This window comes from Nelumbo lutea, chromosome 4, assembly GCF_056320005.1.
Source record: "Nelumbo lutea isolate HS-2025 chromosome 4, American lotus-T2T, whole genome shotgun sequence".
NCBI classification, from domain to species: Eukaryota; Viridiplantae; Streptophyta; class Magnoliopsida; order Proteales; family Nelumbonaceae; genus Nelumbo; species Nelumbo lutea.
This window is the reverse complement of record NC_142687.1, coordinates 101,114,405-101,137,402: the sequence shown is the minus strand read 5'-3', so window position 1 is coordinate 101,137,402 and position 22,998 is coordinate 101,114,405. Positions and strand designations below refer to the sequence as shown.

Genomic DNA, 22,998 nt, shown 5'->3' with positions numbered 1-22,998 from the left:
TCCTAGGTGGGATAGGCTTGCACCATACCTCCTTAACAGGAAAAGATTGAGGGGGAACTAAGGGGAGGTTAGGTTAACACTTTGAAGGAGTTACAGGAAAACAGACCCGAAGAGGAAGGTGTCCAAATTCTTTCATCAGACTTATCAGGATCAAGGAAAGTTCCTTCAAGGTTTTGATTAAAGAGAGTACACTATCAATTTCTGAATCCCTTAATCCCCTTCTAAAGCCAAAGTTCCAATCAAAACTATTGATTGAGTTTGAAGGGACTAAGAAAGTTGAAATGGGCTCACTCTTGAAACATGATAAAGAATACAAAGAGGGGTATAAGTCTTTCAAAGGGGAGTTCCCATACCAGATTTGATCCCAGAATTTGATTAAGTTGCCAGAATTGAGTCCATACCTTACAAGAGGCAAGAACCAAGGTCAAATTGCTTGTATGGCCTTCCGAGGTGAAGCTCTGGTAGCCCGTTGCAGTGATCCAGCGTCTCATCCATTGTCCAATAGCCCGTGTATGCTCACCACCACCCTTGCCCATAGTTTCTTTCTCTTGGCAAACTCCATAGCCACTTCCCTAGTAGAGATGAATTTCTTTTTTGCATATTTCCTATTCCAAGACTCCCATACTTTTTATCTCTACTGACTATCTCCCAGCACACCTTGTGATCTCTTTTCTCTTCTCCTGGCTCCCATAAGAAGTCCCTTATTAATTTCTCAATGTCCTTGCTTACTCCTACCGGCATTTTGAAGACTGACATATAGTACACAGGGAGGTTTGCTAGGGTCGACTTTATTAGGGTTATCCTACCTCCTAGGGAAATGTAGCCCTTTTCCCAACATGTCAGTTTCTTTGTCACCTTTTCTACAACTGGATTCCAAAAGCTTGACTCCTTCAGGTTGGCTCCTAAGGGTAAACCTAGGTAGCTTAAAGGCCATTGAGAACTGAAATTATATTTTTTTCCGCTAGAGTAGTCTTTATGCATTGTCTAGCTGTTTGTTAAAGCTCATATGCATCTCTGATGTATGCAGTGTTTTGTCACACGATATAATACATAGTTGACTTTTTCTCAAAATACTGAAAATGATAAAAAGTACGTGGTTATTAGCTAGTTGTTTTATGTCCAAGATGGTTCTAGTTCAAGTTTTGACACCATAAGCTTCCTTTTAGCATTAAATTAGAGTCGTCCATGCCTAATAGGCTAACAAAAAAAAAAACGAGAACTAGTAGGACTGGATAAAGTAGATCGATTCAGGTTGAGTATCTTCTTTTACCAGGTTTCCCTACCTTTTCTTTCGAAACAAACACAGCCTTAGGGGATCAGGCAATAAGGTTAAGACACTGTAGCGGATGACTCAGACCCATATAGATTGTATTGAGCTTTATATACAAGTAGAAACTATAACACAACACAACATAACGCAAATAGGAGTTCAAGTAACGAACCATCCTCGTTCATTCTCTTCATCTCTTCTGAATGGAAACGTTTGAGTATGTCCATCATCTTCCGTTTTGTTGCCTCATCAGATTGCATTTGCCGAAGCTCCTCCATAACATTTTCTCTCATGAAAGACTCCGTGCAACGAAGACTATGTGTCTGGTGGAAATAATCAACGAAAGTAATAATCAAATATTATGTCTTGCACCGTTGATAATAATACTCAGTTGTTCACTAGATATATTTGTATATTGCTTATGGACAATTGATATATTTTCTTGTCATTCTAACTGTATGGCAACATCCAAACACATCTATCCCTATCCATGCAATAAACTCATAGTATTATCCAAGTACAGGACTACAATGAATGCAAGAACAGATACAAGGAACAACTACCACACCCAACTTCTATTTGGCCAAAAAATAGGTTAATGGATCCTTTTGGAAAATGTCCTCAACCATAAATCCAATTCTAACCAGTTGTATAAAACCAGATTCCTAAAGGGTAATTCTTAATCATTTGGCATTGTCCATTTGGTAGCAGCAGATTCATACCCACGGAAATAGATGGGTAGTTCAATCAAAGCAGCCCATGCCTAACAGGAAATGGGCCTCAAATTGTATTTTAACTAAAATGAGGTAAGTTGTTTCATCCATGGAAAAGTAAACTGCACCCAAAAGCGCTTGGTAATTGTTACAGAATAGGAAGTAAATACTAGGGAGATATGATTTACCTTGATTGTAGGACTGATTTGTAGGAGATATGATTTACCTTGATTATAGGACTGATTTGTAGGAGATATGCTTTATACCTTGATTGCAGGACTGATTTGTAGGAATTTAATTAGTCTTCTTTCCTAACATAGAATTTGTAACTTGTATATATACATACGAGATTGATTGAATACATATAACAAATTCTTCTTCCTCTGTTTACTCTTGTTTTACATGGTATCAGATCATCTAGTCTCTACCTTCCCTTTCGTTTTTTTTTCCTAAGTAAACAGTAGGTAGAGGAAAATTTTTGGGTGTTTCGGGTCACCTCCTTGGAGCAGTTTTTTTTTACTCTCACCGCCCATCCAGGAAGAAGCGTCACCCGCCGATCGAAGGTTCTGCAAAGTCCGGCAGTCAGCAGCCCTACGCGTGTGTTTCACACACCGCCTGAAGATTCTGCCACAGTCACACGCGCCAGCGCGTGGAGGTGCGTCTATCGCCAGAAAATTTTTCGGTCATTGTCTTTTGGCTCGCCTTGTCCTGTATAGCACATATTTGTGCTTTGTTACGTGCATATCCATTCCAGTGTTTTCAACAGGTGTGCTCCATTGATTTTCGGTGTTCAAAATATTCAGTTTATTTGAATTTTGAGATTATGGTAGACAAGAAATCAATAGTTATGTCGGATGTTGTTCTAATGATGTCAAAAATAACTAAGCATAAGCTTAATGGCTCTAATTATCTGGATTGGAGTAAAACTATTCAACTCTATTTGTTGAGTACTGCTATGGATAACCATTTGACTGATGACCCTCCTAATGATGACTCGAGAAAGTCTTGGTTGAGGGAGGATGCTCGTTTGTTCTTGCAGATACGCAACTCCATTGAAAGTGAGGTGGTTGGTTTACTCACTCACTGTGGATTTGTTAAGGAATTAATGAACTATCTAGAGTTCTTGTACTCCGGAAAGGGGAATATTTCCTGCATTTATGATGTGTGCAAAGCCTTTTACAGGGTGGACAAAGGTGACAGATCTCTTACAAGCTATTTCATGGATTTCAAGAAAACATATGAAGAACTTAATATGTTGCTTCTGTTTAGTACTGATGTGACTGTTCAACAAGCTCAGCGAGAAAAGATGGTTGTTATGAGTTTTTTAGCTGGCATACCTTTTGAATTTGAGACTGCAAAATCTCAGATTCTTTCCAGTTTAGAGATCTATTCTCTACAAGATGCTTTAAGTAGGGTCCTTCGTACAGAAAGTTCTCCACCTGTTCAGCCTAGTAGTGCCCTTGTCAGGCACAATAATACATCTGAATCAGGGAGACAACAATATAGGAGTGGTAGTGGTAGAGGATCCAACAATTATGACAGATCAAGTAACTATGATAGGAATACTAATACTCGTGGACAGGAGTCAGGAGAGATAGTGTGTCATTACTGTCATAAGCCAGGACATATGAAGCGGGATTGCAGGAAATTGCAGAATAAGAAAACTCAATCTGCCCATATTGCATCCACCATGGATACTTCTGAGAAGTCTGTTATGATATCTGCAGATGAATATGCCAAATTTGCTCAGTACCAAGAATTATTGAAACCTCAATCTACTCCTGTTACTGCCATCGTCGAGTCAGGTAAACCCAATACATGTCTTGTTTCCTCCTCTTCAAAATGGGTCATTGATTCTGGAGCTACAGATCATATGACAGGTAATTCAAGTTTGTTTTCTACCTTTCAGTCACATAAATCTACCTCTCCTGTAACTTTAGCAAATGGGTCAACATCTTGTGTTATTGGGTCTGGCACAATTAGTCCAACACCATCACTTCCTTTGTCATCTGTTCTTAGTTTACCTCAGTTATCATTTAATTTAATTTATGTTAGCAAACTCACTCGTACCCTTAATTGTTGTGTCTCATTTTTTCCTGATTATTGTTTATTTAAGGATCTTACAACGATGAAGATTATTGGTAAGGGACATAAGTTTGGAGGTCTCTACATCCTTGATACACAAGTTCCAAGATCCATAGTCTATTCTGGATTTGTAACCCCTTTTGAAGCACATTGTCGGTTGGGCCACCCCTCTCTCCATGTGTTAAAGCAAATTTGTCCTCAATTTCAGAGTTTGTCGTAATTAAATTGTGAGTCTTATCAATTTGCTAAACACCATCGTCTTAGTTCGAGTCCTAGAGTCAATAAATGAGCTAGTGCTCCTTTTGAGTTAGTCCATTCAGATGTTTGGGGTCCGTGTCCAGTTGAGTCCAAAACTAGGTTTAAGTATTTTGCTACTTTTGTTGATGATTACTCTCGTATGACATGGTTAAATTTAATAAAAAATCATTCTGAGGTGTTTTCTCATTTTCCTGCTTTCTGTGCTGAAGTTAAAACTCAATTTAATGTTTTTGTACAAATATTGAGAAGTGATAATGCTAAGGAGTACTTGTCAGAATCCTTTCAAACTTACATGCTTCAACATGGCATTCTTCATCAAACTTCTTGTGTAGATACACCATCTCAAAATGGGGTTGTTGAACGGAAAAAATAAACACCTTTTTGAAACTGCAAGAGCTTTGTTATTTCAAATGAAGGTTCCTAAACCTTTCTGGGCTGATGCAGTTTCCACAGCATGTTTTTTGATTAACCGTATGTCTTCGTCTGTCCTTCAGGGTAAGACTCTTTATCATGTTCTGCTTCCAAATAAAACACTGTTTCCTATTGAGCCTAGGGTATTTGGATGTACATGCTTTGTTCGGGATGTTCGCCCTCAGGTTACCAAACTAGATCCAAAATCTTTGAAGTGTGTTTTTCTTGGGTATTCTCGTGTTCAAAAAGGGTATAGATGTTATTGTCCTACTCTTCACAGATATCTTGTGTCAGCTGATGTTAATTTTCTAGAAGATACACCTTTCTTTCCATCTACTCCTCATTCAAGTCAGGGGGAGGATGATGATTTGTTATCTATACTGTCACATCATCTGTTTCACATCCTATTGAATCTACTCCTGCCAGGCCTAAGCCACCTACAGTACAGGTTTATTCTCGGCAACCAACCCCTCCGGATCCATGTCCTGCACCAGCTCCTCCGTCGACAGATCCAGTCTCAACTAATCATGTTCCTTCGTCATCAGAACCAGTCTCTAATGATGATCTTCCTATTTCTCTTCGTAAAGGTAAGCGTAAGTGTACTTATCCAGTATCTTCATTTGTGTCTTATAATCATGTGTCGTCCTCTTCTTGTTCTTTTATTGCATCTCTTGATTCTATCTTTGTTCCTAAGACTGTTAAAGAAGCCCTTTCTCACCCTGGATGTCGTAATGCTATGATTGAGGAGATGAATGCTTTAGAGGACAATGTTACTTGGACCTTGGTAAATTTACCTGCAAATAAGAAGGCTATTGGGTGTAAATGGGTGCTTACAGTTAAAGTCAATCCTGATGGGTCCATTGCCCGATTGAAAGCCCGTCTTGTTGCTAAAAGATATGCTCAGACTTATGGAGTGGATTATTCTGATACCTTTTCTCCTGTTGCTAAACTTACTTCTGTCAGGTTGTTTATTTCTATGGCAGCTACTTATAATTGGAGCAGAGTCCTCGCGCCTGGTTTGGAAAGTTTAGTCAGGCAGTCGAGAATTTTGGTATGAAGAAAAGTAAGTCTGATCATTCTGTTTTCTTCAAGCACTCTGTTACCAGCATCATTTTGTTAGTTGTGTATGTGGATGATATTGTCATTACTGGGAGTGATACTACAGGGATTTCGTCCCTTAAATCCTTTCTCCACACTCAATTTCATACCAAAGATTTGGGAATGTTGAAATACTTCTTGGGTGTTGAAGTAACAAGAAGCAAGAATGGAATATTCTTATCTCAAAGGAAATATGTACTTGACTTGTTGTCTGAGACGGGAAAGTTGGGAGCTAAGCCATGTAGCACTCCAATGGTTCCTAACTTGTAGCTCACAAAAGATGGTGAATTATTTGAAGATCCTGAGAGATATAGAAGATTGGTTGGAAAGTTGAATTATCTTACTGTAACTCGTTCAGATATTGCGTATTCAGTTAGTGTGGTGAGTTAGTACATGTCATCTCATTGGACAGTTGTAGAACAAATTTTGTGCTACTTAAAAGGAGCACCTGGGCGAGGAATTTTGTATGGCAATCATGGTCATACTAGAATTGAATGTTTTTCAAATGCTGACTAGGCAGGATCCAAGGAAGATCAAAGGTCTACTTCAGGCTATTGTGTATTTGTTGGAGGGAATTTAGTTTCATGGAAAAGCAAGAAGCAAAACGTTGTCTCACGTTCGAGTGCAGAATCAGAATATAGAGCTATGGCCAAGTTTGTGTGAAATAATGTGGATATATCAGCTTCTGACTGAAGTAGGTCTTAAAACTTCAGTACCAGCCAAGTTATGGTGTGATAACCAAGCTGCTCTTCACATTGCATCTAATCCTGTTTTTCATGAACGAAGTAAGCATATTGAGATTGATTGCCATTTCGTTCGTGAAAAGATTCAGCAAGGTTTGAATTCCACAGGTTATGTGAAAACAGGAGAACAACTAGGAGATATCTTCACGAAGGCTCTTAATGGGGTCCGGGTTGATTATCTTTGTAACAAGCTGGGCATGATTAATATCTATGCTCCAGCTTGAGGGGGAGTGTTACAGAATAGGAAGTAAATACTAGGGAGATAAGATTTACCTTGATTGTAGGACTGATTTGTAGGAGATATGATTTACCTTGATTATAGGACTGATTTGTAGGAGATATGATTTACCTTGATTGTAGGACTGATTTGTAGGAATTTAATTAATCTTCTTTCCTGACATAGAATTTGTAACTTGTATATATACATACGAGATTGATGAATACATATAACAAATTCTTCTTCTTCCTCTGTTTACTCTTGTTTTATAGTAATAAATAAGCATGTTCAATTAGGGATTGAAAAGATAAAAGAAAAAAAAAAAGGCTTCTTTATCAGTGTGCAATCAAGTACATAAAGAGAGGCCCCAAATTATAATAGGGTGTAATTGACCTTAGACAGAAGCTCTCAAGGTAATCCAATCCATTCCGGTATCACAAGTTTAATTAGGGATGGTAGTGGCTCAATTATGACTTTGTTCTTGGGACTAATAGGGACTGGAGATTCCATAAATACATAAATTATGGCTATGAGGCTAATTATGCAGCTAGATAGGTGGAAGGAGAAGGGGACTCAAAACTGGTAATTTATTGATTGCAAAGAAGAAATCAAAAAGTGTAGACTCACAGACAAGCTTTAAGGGAGATTGGATGCATTGCCGGGGGAAACTCTTCTAGTGTAAGCTTATCTTACGCTATAGGTCCCAAGCCCGGATAAAGGAGGATTGCGTCAAGTTGGCAGTCGGCACTAAAACTCATGTCATACCCTCATGAATATGGACCCTAATTTGTCTTTTCATGCTCATGCTAGGGTGTTCTCCAGAAACGATTTGCTGCACCCAAACCCGAAGGTAGTGTTAAATGGGCAAGGATTAATTATGATTGTCCCTATAAGCGACCATGACGCCCATATGTGGTGTCAAATAGGCAAGGGTTCCCACATCACTTTGGATAGGGGCGGGTAAAGAAGCTAGTCCAAGAAATACGGCTTTGGTTAGCCACTTGGAATGTAGGAACATTAACGGGAAAAACTATGGAATGGGTATAGCAGCAATAGAGGCTAAAAAGGATTTATATGATGATGAAAGATTGTCGCAATGTCTCTAGTGAGGAGAGTGGTAGTTATGGAAGATGAGGAGAGTTGCGGTGAATGTCGAGAGGATTGGGAAGATGGAGGAGCGGATGTCGGTTCTACACGTGAGACTGGTAGGAAGAGTGGTAGGGAAGGAGATGGATGAAAGGGAGTTTGATGCCTGGACGAAGCTAGAGTGGGGAAGAGAGAAGGTCTTGGGCGTGCGGAGATTGAGCGTAGAACTATGGTTATTCATGTTTCAGTCCAAGGAAACCGCAGAAGAGGTTTTGAAAGGGGAGCAGGAAAAAGAGAGGGCCATAGACCTCAGTTAGGTTGGTGGTTCCCGGCGGTTGGAGAGCTAAAGAAAGGAAGAGTGTGCTACGCGACTTTGATTGCAATTGCAGGGATACCCCTCCATGCATGGAGCATAGTTACCTTTGAAGAAGTGGGTGCAGCATGCAATAGATTCCTTAAGTTCAATGGCCATAATAGAACGTGGGAAAAGATGGACTTAGCTAGGATTCTGGTCGAGGTTGAGAATCCGACAGAGGTTCCTAGGAAGCTGACTTTGGAGTTTGCAAGAGAGGAGTATGAACTGAGACTATTGGTAGAAGGGGTTGATGAGTCTTTTCGTAAAGAGGAGAGAACACACTGAAAGTACGAAGAGAAGGGGAGGCTGGAGGGAGAGATAGGGTGCTCGGAAGCTCAAGGTTGATGCTGAGTCAGATTCAAGCTCAAATAGGAAGATACACATGGGCGAAGGGGCAGCCAAAAAGGACGAAGAAGGGGGACAAGTGGACGAGATGAAGGTGGACCCGACTATTGAATGGGAATCTCAAGTGGGGCCAAGGAAGAAGGAGAAAGAGGAATCGGTTACAGCCAGTTGTGTCAACCAAGGAAGAAGGAGAAGGGACAACCGCTTTAGCAGGTTGTTGGTGGAGTGTAAAAGAAGAAAGGGCAAAAAAGACAATAATTTTAGGGGTCTTATGGGAGCCAACTTTTCGTCTTTGTGGAAGGGAGAACAAGCTTCAACAAACTCTCGGAGCAGGAAGTGGAAACTGTCCAACAGTGAAGGTTGGATCTGGGTCGTTACAAGACACAAAGGAGATGAGAAGATTGGGGTTTGAATGGAGGGAAACCAAAGCTCCTTCGAACAAAACACAAACGAGAGTGAAGAGGGAGAGATCTCAACAGCACTAAAAAGAAAGAAGTCTCTAGTGAATGACAATCATGCTCCAGAGACAATCGTAACAAAGGTTACAACTGTTTTTTGGAGTAAGGGAGGAAGAAGTAAGAGTGGAAACAATAAACGAAGGCAAAGAGGATGAAGTGGAGGCGGTCGCAACTTCAAACAACAAAGCTCCCCTCTGGTAGGGATCGAGGCAGTTCTAGGCATATTTGAAGATGTTTTTAGTCAGCAGGAGGTGAGTGAGCTCAACAAGGAAGGCCTATTCCCCGCCCCTTTCCCTCGTCGTTCTTCTCCCCCTGGAGCATCTTCCGTCTTTGCCCCACCTCTGTTTTGGAGTAATACTGGGTTGCTTTCGATGGGATAGGGAAGATTGTATCTGTGTGGGGGTAGGAAGTTTGGTACAAAAAGAAAAAGGGGGGTGAAGGAAACATATAGTCTATAATAGGAAGAAAAAAAAAAGAAGCTTGGGGAGAGGAAGTAGGGGAAGGAGGGAGCTGGAATGGAGGAGCTGAGGGACAAGGTAAAAAACAATCAGGAAGAAAGAGAGAAGGTGGTAGTGAGGAAGGTGGGTATCGAAGAGCTAGCAAAAAGACAGATAGAGGTAGGTAAAGCGTTGGATCAGTTTTTTTTCTAGGGGGAAGAAGAAATGGTGAGAAAAGCTATTGATCAGTACAAGAGGTCTGGAAGGGAGATTCAAGAAGGAAAATATAACGGGGAAACTACTGAAGGAGGGGAAGAAGGGGAAGGGCGACACGCAGGTCTGACGGAAGAGGAATAGAAGGACAGATAGAGGGGGAGAGGAGAGCTGCAGAAATGAAGCTTCTATCTTGGAATGTAAGGGGTCTAAGAGATGGGAAGAGGAGGTTGAAAAATGGAATCTTTTGATTTAAGGTTGAAAATTGAGATATGGGGGTCAGATAGAGGAGAATGGGCTGAGGTGGATGCAATGGGTCTGCCAGGGGGTATGGTGGTATTGTGTAATATATGGAAGGAAAGAAATAGGAGGATTTTCAAAGACAAGGTTTGTAGCATGGAGAAGATGGTTGCGGCTAAGTGTAACAAGTGCTCTCTTCACCGCGCCATCAAGTGCCATCCATCGTGCCTACAGCCGCCACTCCAGTGTCCAAGTGTGTGTCATGGGTGGGCTATGTAAGTATTTTTGTATGGGGGATTGCCAATGGCATTCTTGTAATTACCTAGTATGATTTTTCATCCTTTTGATGTATCTTTATGTCACTCCCCCAAAAGCTTAACGTACTCTTTGAGGGGAGGTAGGTAGTTGAGTGAGTCATAAGCGTGTAAAGGTTAAGCACGAGATCCCCTCGACACTGAACTGCGTGCTTATGCTTGCCATCCATTAATGCAATACAAGTAGCCTTTTTGACTAATTCGTGTGCCATCTTGTTGCCTTTTCTTGTATTGTTGCTTCTTACATAGGCTTACTCGTCACATTCGAGTGTCGCACGGGGCCCCGGCGACTAGCCCCATGACGGTATCAGAGCAGGAGCTCCAACACACACATTGGACCCTATCTTTGCCCTTACTTCAGCACAATGAAGAGCAACCATGACAATGCCGATGACACACTACACGGGCTGCACCAAACCCACGAAACCAATGAGGCTCCACTCGACGATCCTGCCAAGACACAAGCCCCAAAGGGCCACACAACTAAAGCTAGCAAGTGTGACAAATCTGTCGACCAACTAGCTAGCATGGACATGCGCATCCTACGCTGCGAGGCAACAGTAGGTGAGACTTGAGATTGGGTCGACGAACTCCATCTCAACATGGAGACGGTAGAGAATGTTGTGGTGGAGCTGGAGAGCCGCTTTAACGGAGCCCTCCGAGACGTCCAGAACACCTTGCAGCAGTCACAAGCCAGCACTTCCCAAAGCAGCCTTCAAGGCATGATGGACAGCTTCCAAGCACAATTGGATGAGATGAGGGCCGAGCTGACAATCATGAAAAGAGCTATGGCCAATTCCACCGACCCTTCATCTGCTCCATCCACCCACATCAAGGTGCGCCAACCAACTCCATACTCTGGTGCTCGTGATGCTCGGGAGCTTGAAAACTTCTTGTGGCAACTTGATCAGTACTTCTCCACAACTGGCATCCATGATGACCAAACTCAAGTACGTACAACCGCCATGTATTTAAATGATATTGCAATGTTATGGTGGCGTAGATGTTGCAAGGACATTGAATGTGGCACTCGACCCTCAACACCTGGGCCGATTTCAAGAGAGAGATCAAGCGACAGTTCTTCCCCGAAAATGTTGAGTACTTGGCACAAAGAAAGTTGAAGAATTTGAAGCACCAAGACTCATTGCATGACTATGTCGAAGAGTTCTCAGCCCTGACCCTTGAGATCTTCGACATGTCTAACAAAGACCTTTTGTTCAACTTCATGGATGGTCTCAAACCATGGGCGGAACTCGAACTACAACGGCGTGGGGTGAAGGACTTAGCAACAACCATGGCAGTGGCCGAGCAACTAGTTGATCTAAGGAAGTCAGAAGAGGAAGACCACCAACCACATAGCCCATGTACCAATAGCTTGAGTGGGGGAGATCGGAAATCAACCTCTACACAGGAGAAACCAGTGCCCACTAACAAGCCCAACAATTACCAACAAGGGAAGAAGCCACAAGGAGCCACAAGCTATCAGGGCCACCGGCTCACTAGGAGACCAACTACTCCTCCTGCGCCTCGTTACCTTTGCAATGGGAATCATTGGACGAGTGACTATCCAACATGGAAGAAACTCACTGCCCTCATCGCCAAAGTCAGCAACAGTGAAGAGAGCGATGAGAAGAAACCCACGACGGTGCCAAGAGTAGGCGCCCTCCAACTCATCAACGCCATGGTTAAGAAAGAGGCCACATCCAAGCGGCCCACCAAAGCCCACAAGGGGCTGAAATATGTAGACATCACCCTCGGCGGGAGGCCGACCCAAGCCTTAGTGGACACTGGTGCCACCCATAACTTCATCTCGCTTGCGGAGGCAAAGCGACTCGGCTTGACCACCACCAAATAGGCAAGGTGGATCAAGGTTGTCAACTCAGGGGCCAAAGTAGTAGAAGGCATGGCTCGTGGGGTAGATCTCCAAGTTGGGTCATGGAAAGGACCCATCAATCTATCTGTAGTACCTTTGGATGATTTTCAGGTTGTCTTGGGAATGGAGTTTCTCGCACAGGCGGAAGCATCTCTCACGCCACACATAGACAGTCTGCTCATCTTGGACGAGTGTTCTCCTTGCATGGTTCTAGTGACAACAGACTTGAAGGTACATGGGAAGCAACTTTCGGCCCTGCAATACTATCAGGAAGCAGAAACCCACGAAGCCAACGACGTGCCTACAAGGAAGACCCCATCTCAATCATCTCACATCAGCACTGGGACGGGTTGGGAAGTCTCCCCCAAAGCCGTTCCAACATCAGCGCCAGCATCGACATCAGCACCAGTGCTAGTACCAATGTCAGCACCAGCACCAGCACCAACATCAATATCAACAACGGCACCAACGTTAGCGCCATGATCCGACAACACAGAAGACTCCTGGAAGACCCAAGGTCGTCTCCAACCACAACCAGTTCCACTATGACCATCATCGGGGAGAGCGAGTACCACCAAATCCACTTAGGTACCCTGTCCGCCACCACAATGATCAAACCAACCCTCATAGGAGCCTTGTGAGGAGCAACCCTTGGGAAAAAAAATCATCAAGGGGAACAATACCCGAAAAATCCAAACCTTCATTTTGACCTAGCCCTGGCCACAAAGCTTCCTAACACCAAAGTAGAACATCCAAAATCCTACCTTGCAGCAGCCAGGCAAGGACTTAACGTAAAGACTAGCCATAGGTTTTCCCACCATCAAGAACACCCTAAAGACTTCCACCCATCAACATGCCCTGAAGGGATGAGAGATCCAGCATATGGATGGCCAAACCCTGCAGGAAGGTAGGGAGAAATTTCAAAAATTTCTCTCTCTCCCATGTGGGAATCGCATTCCCTGTTTTAGAAAAACTGCATTTTTCAATGATCAATCTTGAACCAAGAACCGAACCAAATCTGAACCAAAATAGTAGGAGAGGGATATACCTGATACGAAGATGCAATATCTCCCAACGAAGGTGTTCATGCCCAAAGAAAGACTCCAAAGACTGCTCCCACTGAAGATGACACAGTGACTGGTGGAGTAGAATCAGCAGGGTCCGTCCAATGAACCGAATTCTTCAGCAAGAATTCGATGGAGGCAGTGAGCAAGACTTCTGATCAGCCTTTCTCCAAAGGCTGATATCAAGACACTTCTTGATCGCTCCTACAAAGAAAGGAGGTCGAACTGGCAGTATGGCGGCAACTGGAGGAAACGCAGGGAGAAGATGGCGCAGTCACATTGTTGTCTTCTCTCTGGGTGCTCTGAGATCTGATCTCTGAGAAGCTTGGGATGTTGAGGATGAACTGAATGGTTCACCCCCTCCTCCTTTTATAGCCTTAAAGAGAGCTCCTAATCTCATTAGGAGTTTCCTAATCCAAATTTGTATTTGGATAAGGAGTTTTCTTTAAGAGATAAGGATAAGCCCTTCTCTTATCTGCAGATTAGATCAGCTCTCTCCTAATCTCATTAGGAGGTTTCCATATCTGAATTCAGATCTGGACTCTCCGAGTGGATAGGGTCTACCCTATCCTATCTGCTGATTTAATCCCAGATCCGCCCCTTTATTTAACTAGTCAAACTAGGCCAGTTCGAAATGGGCTTTAAGCCCAATAAGTCCAAGTACTCAAACTGCTTCCAACCTACTGCCCAGTTGGGCTTCTTTGTATGGCGTGGGACCCAAACATTGATCTACACATCAGCCACATGGGTTCAGCCCAACCTTTGTTACAAGGCCTAGCCGAATTCACTGAAAAGACAATGAACCCCCTGAAGCCCATCACATGGACTCCTAATGGGCTCAACACTTACACTAAGTGGTCCCTGGGCCAATCCACCTTATAAAAACCCAGGGATTGTGGGCAAATGCAAGATTAGCCCATCAAGTATTACCCTCAATGGTCTTACACTTAACCTCTCAGCCCATAATGATCACACACTGCCCTACAAGAGAGGACATCTCCCTCGGCTGCAAGAAACAGCGTTGCACTCTCTACTCACATGGATCCCGGGAATTAAAACCTTTTGCAAACATTTTGAAACCAAAATATATATATATATATATATATATATATGTATATCCGCATATAAATATATTTTGCAAAACAAATTTCAACGATTGAAATGATTGCTGGCAGTCTTGGTTTCCATCAAAGAGAGTGCATCCCCGATCATTACCTTTGTCCGACAAAGGGGTTGATCCTGTCACTATGATCACCCACTTAGATGAATTCTCAGATTGTCCCAACATACCCAGGTTTTGACCCCCGCTAAGGATCTCACTGATTGGCATATCAAAGACAGCCTAACCCGACACCTAGTGTAGTATCATAATCGAGTCTAGGGGTCAGGTGTAACTTTCAAGTTTTGCCCACTAATCTCCAAGGTCCAGGGCAATACTGGAAGTCTGGTCTGGTTCAGGGTTTCAAGTAAACCTACACTACATGTACCTCGGGTCTCACCCTGGCAGCTGAGACAGGCCACCCCAACACTTGGCGGCACATCAGTGTCAGCCTTAGCAGGATAAATCGCCCCAGACTTATCCAACGGCTGTGAACATTCTAAACTAACACAAGTCTCATAAGTGTCCAGTTTAAGGGTATTACATAGAAACACACCACTATAACATGAACCAAGTATGTACTTTATTCATTTACAATAAATGTCATAATGTACATCAATTTGATTAGAGCCAAGGGCATTTGGAAGAAACAAAGTTCGTAAAGCAGCTGAAGAACTCTCCTTCATTAACAGCATATCTGAGCCTCGAGCAGAAGCCAGTCTTCGAGGACGAAGACTGAATTGAGTGGGGGAGACTGTCACAAGTGTTCTCTTCGCCGCGCCATCAAGTGCCATCCGTCGTGCCTACAGCCACCACTCCAGTGTCCAAGTGTGTTCATGGTAGTCGAGTGAGTCATAAGCATGTAAAGGTTAAGCACGAGATCCCCTCGACATTGAACTGTGTGCTTGTGCTTGTAATCCATTAATGCAATACAAGTAGCCTTTTTGACTAATTCATGTGCCAACTTGTTGCCTTTTCTTGTGTTGTTGCTTCTTACATAGGTTTACTCGTCACATTCGAGTGTCGAACGGGCCTCAGCGGCTAGCCCCGTGACATATGGGAAAATCAGTGGTAGAATGGGTGTTGATTCTCCCTGAATTCGGTCAATTAAAAAAGGAGGATTTAGGGAGTGGGTTAGGAGAGGTCTTGGGATATCAAATATGTAATGCAGAGCTTGTTATCTAGTTTGTTAGATGGCTCTTTTGTTTTGTTTGGTTTTCTTTGTTCTTGGGTGTTGTCTTATCACCTTCTTTTTGTAACTTCTTTTCTTTTAATAAAGTTCTTGTTATTTTCTTATAAAAAAAATGTCATAATCATGATTTAGTCCAACAAGGAATTCAAACACCCTGCTTGTTTCAACTAACTTCTTGTATGTTGCAACATCTTTCTGGCTCTCCCACTTGATCGTCTCCAAATGATCAATCTCATGCCATAAAAATTTCAGGGTGGAGAAATAAGCCGATATAGGTTTCTCCCCCTATTTGGAGAGGTTCAAATAAACTTTGGTTGCCCTAGAAGCTTCTTTGAGATACAGCCCAAAACCCTAGCCAACTAAAAAAGAAGTTAATAGGCTCTAGAAGATTACCAAGGATGCTGAGACCTACTAAAAGTTGGTGGAGAGGAACAAGGTGTTTGAGTTTGTCATTGGGCTTAACCCTGAGTATATCACTAGACAAAATACATTAGAAAAAGATGTTGTATATCTATTTCAAGCCTATGCTATGGTCAACAGTGAAGAGAGTAGAAGACAGGTTCAGATCCTAGAGACTACAGCTGATCACTTTACATATGCTGGGATTAAGCCTAAGGCTGGCTGGTGATGAGAAGAAGGATATAGTTTGTGAGCATTGCAAAGCCCAAGCACACTAAAGAAACATGTTGGGAGTTGCACCCACATCTGATACCCACACAGATAACAGTAACAAAAAGAATGGGAATGTGAAATGTGGCAATGCAAATGTAGCTACTACTTCAAAAGGTGTGAGAAGGGGTTTCATGATGAGAAGTCTACTACAGAACAGCTTGCAGTTGCAAAGGCAAAGTTTGAGAAGTATGGAAGGATTTGCGTGTAGCACCTCCTGCTTCAAGCAATACCTCATCATTTGCATTTGCTCACTCAGGTATCCGTGCCACTACAAATCATGCCATTGTCTCAAGTAACCATAGGATTCCTTGGATCATAGACTCTAATGCTTCTAATCACATGACTGGCATTTCTTATTTATTTTACACTAATAACCTTCTTTCTGGCCAAGATAAAATATCCCTTGCTGATAGATCCCTTGCCCCCATCTCTAGTAAGGAAATAATAATCTACTTTATGTGAGTAGCTTGACAAAATCATGAAATTGTTGTGTAACTTTCTTTCCCATTTATTGTGTTTTTTCGAGCATGAAGTCTTAGAAGGCGATTGGGAGTGGTTGTGAGGTGAACGAGTATACTTGTTAGATATGCCTAAGCAAAGCTCGGTACCTCCTCAGAAAGCAACTTCTGGATCCATTGTGTCAGATTCTATGAGTCATGTCATGTTACATCACTATCATTTGTGTCCTTTATCGTTTTCTTCCTTGAGTCTTTAGTTCCTAGAATAATTTAAAGGAATAAGTCAGCACAATCTTCATTATGAGTCTTGCAATCTTTCTAAACATTGTAGAAATTCTTATATTTTGAGTAATAAAAGAACATAATTCCTTTTAATATTGTGCACTCTGATGTGGGGTTCCTTATTATTTACTTTGTATGGGTGGCTATTAAGCACTTCATTTTGTTTATAGATGATATCTTCCTATACACCTGAATTTACTTGATGCATTCCCGTGATGAGGTCCCAAAACTTGTTAAACAACTCTATGAATTTATTCTTACCCAATTTGATATTCGTATCAAAATATTCCACTTACATAATGCTAAGGAATGTTTTGAGAAGAGTTTCACTTCATATTTGAGCGGTTTGAGGTTGTTCATCAAAGTTGTTATACTCGCACTCCACAGCAGAATAGTGCGGCAGAAAGAAAGAACCACCACATTGTTAATGTTGCCAAGAGTGTGTGCTCTTTTCTTCTCATGTCCAAGTAAAATTTTGGGGAACACAGTTATCAAAGCCACTTACTAACCATAGGCTTTCTAGGGTCTTGGGCTTTAAATCTCCTTAGTCCTTTCAATGTTCTTTTCCCCGACTCAACTTTTCTGTATTCCGTTATGTCTCTTTGGTTATACTTGTTATTGTAGAGACTCTTTGGGATCATCTCTTGTTGGAAGCACCATTTTATTGTACTTATGTACATTATAATTGTTTTATTCTCTTTTATTCTTTCCTATACTTGTGGAGGACACAATTATCCTTTCCTACCTTTTGTACTTTAACAGTATATACAACTCTCTTTGGGCGTGTGGTGACTTTAGACACCCATTCCTTTGTTTTCTCTCCAAAACATGTCTCTAACATGGTATCAAAGCAGGTTCGCATTCCTCCCATCTGACTGAACCTCAGAACCAGCAAAAAGGTTTTTCAAGAGCATTCAGATCTGCTGTTGGACACCTGTTTGGGTCCCTTTTGAAGGTTGTTTTGATCAGTACAAGTTTCATATGTTTTCTCAAGCAAGATGCCATTCAGGTTAGGTTTTCACCTTTTTCTCTCAATTGGTTGAACCAAATGGCTTGGGGCTCTAGATCCTGTGTCGCCCTAGGGTATTTTATCTTCCCATCTAATTTCTTTGGAATCTGGATTGTTTCTAGAAGGGTTTTGATCCCTATTTCAGATCGGCAAACCTGAAACTTACCTTACTTGGCTTGCTAAATTCAGTGTGTTTGGGGTGAAGGGGGTTTGTATTCCAGGGTTTGGGGCCTTAATTCTGATGGTCTGTTCTCTTACAAATCTTTCTTCAATTCTTTGGTAGCCACTTCATCCTCTCCTTCTTTCCCAGTTAAGGAAGTTGGTGCTTTCCCAGTCCTCTAAAATCAGTGCTTTCTGTTGGGAAATGTTTCATGACTGTATTAATACCTTGACTTGCTTCAAAGAAACAACTTGGTGTTTATCCTCCAGCAGGTGCAATCTGTGCAACTTAAGTGGTGAAACTGCGTTTCATCTCTTAATCTATTGTCCTCTTGTTAGCTTTATTTGGAATTGGTTTTCTTCCCTCTTTGGATGCATTTGGTCTCCTCCTGACAGATTGGAATGATTGTTTAGCCTTTCTGTTTTAGCTGTACCAAGAGGAGGGGCAGGATCTTCGGGAGATGTACGAGAGCATCGGTACTATGGACAGTTTGGGAGGAAAGAAATTCAAGAACATTTGAAGAAAGAGAAAGGAGCAAGGAATCCTTGGTAAAAACCATAACCTTTAAGAGTGGCACAATGGGAAAAAAGTTTGAAACTATTTTTAGACTTTAAGGTTGAAAACTTCTTTAGGGCCTAGGGTGTTCATGCTGCTTCCTCTTCTACAAGACAGAAACTTGTTGAAATGTGGTCACCCCCATTATGCATCCGGAAGAAACTGAATTTTGATGGGAGTTGTTTGGGTAGCCCAGGCCCTCAGGCATAGGGGGTAATTAGGGATGAGGAAGGAAACATTACAGCCTTATACTCTGGGCCTGCTGAACAGGGCAATGTAGTTGGAAAGTGCATAAAGTAGAGGGAATTGGACCTTCAGTGAGTATTCACCTATACATAGGTCTCCCAAAACAAAACCCTTAATCCATTTGCGAGTGTAATTGAGAAACAAGGGATATACCTCATGTATAGCTTTCCAAGGAGAGGTGGAAGTTGCACTTGGGGCTACCTTTGCATCCCAGTTGTTGTTTGACCATCCATGTGTGCTTTCAATTACCCTATGCCAGAGCCTCTCTTTCTAGAGGAAATCTCCATAACCATTTTCCTAGGAGGGCTAGATTCTTTTGGATTAAGTTTCCTAAGCCAAGACCACCCTTCTCTTTAGACCTACTAACCTGCTCCCATTTTACCAAGTGGTCTCACTTCTCATCCCATGGTTCCCATAAGAAGTCCCCCATAACCTTTTCTAGCTGCCTAACTATTTCAACAGGGATATGGAAGGTAAAGAGAAAATAAATAGGAAGATTAGCCAAGGTTGCTTTAATCACGATCATCCTCCCTCCCAAGGAAATTTAGTTCCTTTCCCATAGTGCCAGCTTTTTAGTGAATCTTTCCACTGCATGTCTCAAAAAACTTTCTAATCTTGGATTTTCACCCAACAAGAGTCTTAAGTGCTCTAAGGGCCAATTTTTTACTTCACACCTCAAGGCCTCTGTTATTCTAAGGATTTCCTCCTCTTGCATATTTAAGCCCACAACACAACTTTTCCCCAAGTTAACACTTAGATTGGATGACTTCTCAAAGGAGCTAATTAGCTCCTTTAAATTTTTGAGGGAGTCATTGTTGTCCTCCTCACGAAAAAGGATTATATCGCCTGCCAATTGCAAGTGGGTAACCACCACTCATCCCTTCCCATCCTCCAACCTCTGATTGAGTTGTCCAAATCAGCTTTGATAATCATTCTACTCAGTACCTCAATTATCAATGTGAAAGAAAGGAGGAAAAAGAAGCTGGTCAAGGAAGAGGGGAAGACTACTATGGAGATGCACAAGGGCAGTGGTGTGTTGGACAATTTGGGAGGAGAGGAATCAAAGAACATTCCTTGAAAAAGAAGCCATCATTGAAGCTATTACCATCATGGTGGTTCACTAGGTGAAGTCATTTGATATCATTAAAGATGTTCCTAGCATTGAGGTGATGAGAAAGTGGAGAGAGGTAGCTGATTTTGCTCCCAATAAGTTAGGCCTTTTGGTCCCCACCCTCTGGTGGATTTATTAAGCTCAATTTTGATGGTAGCAGTGACGTCAATTCAGGTCCATTTGGTATAGGAGTCTTCAAGAATGAGGAAGGAAATATAATTGCACTCTACTCAGGTCAAACTGGGGTTGGAGACTCATTAAGATCTGAGATTATGGCTGTTATGGAAGGGATTCAAAAGGCTAAAAAGCTGAATATCAAGAAGTTGTCAATTGAAGGTGATTCGAAGCTTGTAATCAGTTGGCTCCAAAAAGAAGAGGAAGATGGATGGTGGTGCTAAAAATACAAGAAGAAAAAAGCTATCAAATTGCTACAGGGGGTAGAGATGACTTGTAATTGGGTCAGATGAGATGCAAATGTCATTGCTGATACACTTGCTAAACAAGGGCCAGAAAGAAATAATTTATTTTGGGCTGTTTTGTAATTTCTCTAGTGGGGAGGGCTAAGAGTGTTTATCCCTCCCCTATCTTATTGTACTAAAATTCTTCATCTTAATGAAATTGATTCTATTATTGATCAAAGGGAAAGAGGGTCTCCTTGTCTCAACCCTCTTTTAGCTGGGAAGAAGTCCCCAGCAGATCCATTTACCAACATTGAGTATTGCACTGAGCTCAAGAACCCCTTAATCCATGATCTCCACTTTTCCCCCAACCCAACCTTCTTCAACACCCTCAAGCAAGAAAGATCAACCCACCGGGTCATAAGCCTTCTCTAGGCCCAACTTGCAAATGAATCCATTCTCCCCTCTTTTACTCTTTTTTGCTACACACTCATTTGCTACTAAAATTTGGTCAATAAATTATCTACCCTCAACAAAAGCACCTTGAAATTGTGAGATCACTATTTGCAGTACCTTCTTCAATCTACCTAAAAGGACTTTTCCCATTATTTTGTAAAGGCTACCCCCAAACTTATCAGTCATGTAGCTTCTCATTGAAAAAGGAAGAATGCTTGCACCTACTGTAAACAGCAGGGACACATCATAACAGAATATCCTACACATCCACCGAAGGGAGGTACACCTGGTTACAAGAAAGGTCAGCATAAAGCCTATCAAACAAGTGTTGAAAATTCAGATGGTGGTGTTGTAGTTCCCTATTCCACCATTATGTCTTCAACCAAGGGTGAGTCTTCTATTGTTATTACTGAGGAGGTGGGGTAGTTGGTATCTACAACTATTTCTTTGTGTTTTCATCCATTGGGCTGTCTGGTGAGCCTTCTCTTTATTTTTCTTCACCTAATCTCCTTTGGATAATAGACTCTGGTACCTCTAATCACATGATAGGGGCACATTCTGGTCATTATCCTAAACCCCAATCTCTTAATAAACATATTATTACAGCAAATGGAGAAAAATTAGAAATCATGGTTGTAGTGATCTGTCCTTACATGCTTCAACCTCTTCCCAATTTCATCTCCCCAAAACCCTTCTTGTTCCTAAACTTAGTACCAATTTAATCTATGTGGACAACCTGTTGAGGATGGAAATATTGTATCGTTCTCATGTGATGGTTGTTTGATTCAGGACCTACGCACTGGGATAGTGAAGAGGAAGGGGCATAGACTCAGATGGTTGTTTGCTCTTGAATTTGAGAAGACAGCATCTTCAGGACCTACCCACTACTTTCCCCCTTTCCTTCTATCTCCTTTTACCTCGAGGTTCTTGTCTCCTTCTACATCTCTCTTTAATCTCTCTACTTCACTCAACCTCCTCTTCTTTATTATGATCTGCATCTTCCTCTTCTGTAAACTTTATTTCAACTCGTTCAAATCTTCCAGCCTACAGCCCAACTTCCCTACAAATTCTGCTATCGTGTCTTCTCTCCCCGATTCCACCACCTCTACCCTTCCTACAGAATCCCCTTCATCTCTGTCCACCTACCTTTCCTTCCTCTCCTCTAGTCCCACCTCAATTCTTTCCTCCCCAACCTTCCTCCCCTTAATGTTACTTCCCTACTTCCCTGCTTTCTCCCCGTAATCCTCTCCATCTCTACCCTCATTCCTTTCCCTCCTCTCCACTAACCCCTCCTCTCTTCCTTCCTCCCCTTCCCTCCTCCAAATCAGCTTCCCTTCCACATCATTAAACACTCTTTCAATGATTTCCCACACTTTTCCACTCCTATACCTTTCTTCCCGCACCTTCCCACAATCCTTCCTTCCCCTCTCCCCCTCCTCAGAGAGCCCGCCTACTAGCTCGGCTACATATTCAAGGGCTACAGGAGATGGTACAGGAACGGAATCTGGAACCAAAGACACAAGAGACACATTAGTAGCACAAACCGAAATCACATGGTTACCTGGGACTGATGGACAAGCTAGAATAGGACTGCTCTCGGCCTCCTTCTCTTGTTTCGGAGGTTGGTAAACAATTATCTTCCTGAGTTGGTTGGGAAGTACTTCTGTCCTTTGGTCAACCTGGTGATCTTTCCACTCTACCCCTGGGTCACCCCTAGATGGCGTATTCCTGCTCTGCTTCCGGTTCTCTCGATTTTCCCCTTCTGATAAACCATGCGCACTCTATGGTCTTGGGAGTGAGATAAGCCGATTGCAGTCTTCACCCTGGAATAATCTTGCAACATTCCACCCTTCCAAATCACCTCCAGCACAGCTGCCTTCATCATTTACACTACCCACGCTAGAGCCATCAACAGAAAGGTCTTCCGATTCATCATCGCCTTCACCGCACTGCACCCAACCTTCAAACTTCTCTTTCTTCTCTTCAGTTCTTCCCCTAGTGAAACTTGGCATCGGCCTCTCTGAGAAGCCTCGCACGGGGCTAAGCTCCTTCAAACTTCGTCGGGAGACCCACTGTAACGCCCTCTTCTTTTATGGTTTCCGGCGCTACGCGCATTCCCCCTTTTGGCTCGCGGTTGGGGACGATGATAGACCGTAACCGATGTCTATCATAGTCGAAAC

At 42.3% G+C, this 22,998-nt stretch overlaps 1 protein-coding gene across 7 annotated transcripts in view; it reads right to left on the bottom strand.

Moving 5' to 3' along the window:
* Positions 1 to 22,998, bottom strand: part of LOC148862219 (HIT-type Zinc finger family protein) — a 77,341-nt gene that overhangs the window by 38,012 nt on the left and 16,331 nt on the right. For all 7 annotated transcript variants that reach the window (XM_088986688.1, XM_088986689.1, XM_088986687.1 and 4 more), the window contains one exon: positions 1,443 to 1,593. In XM_088986688.1, coding sequence (XP_088842814.1) covers positions 1,443 to 1,593 — 151 coding nt within the window. The remainder of the gene's footprint in view (positions 1 to 1,442; positions 1,594 to 22,998) is intronic.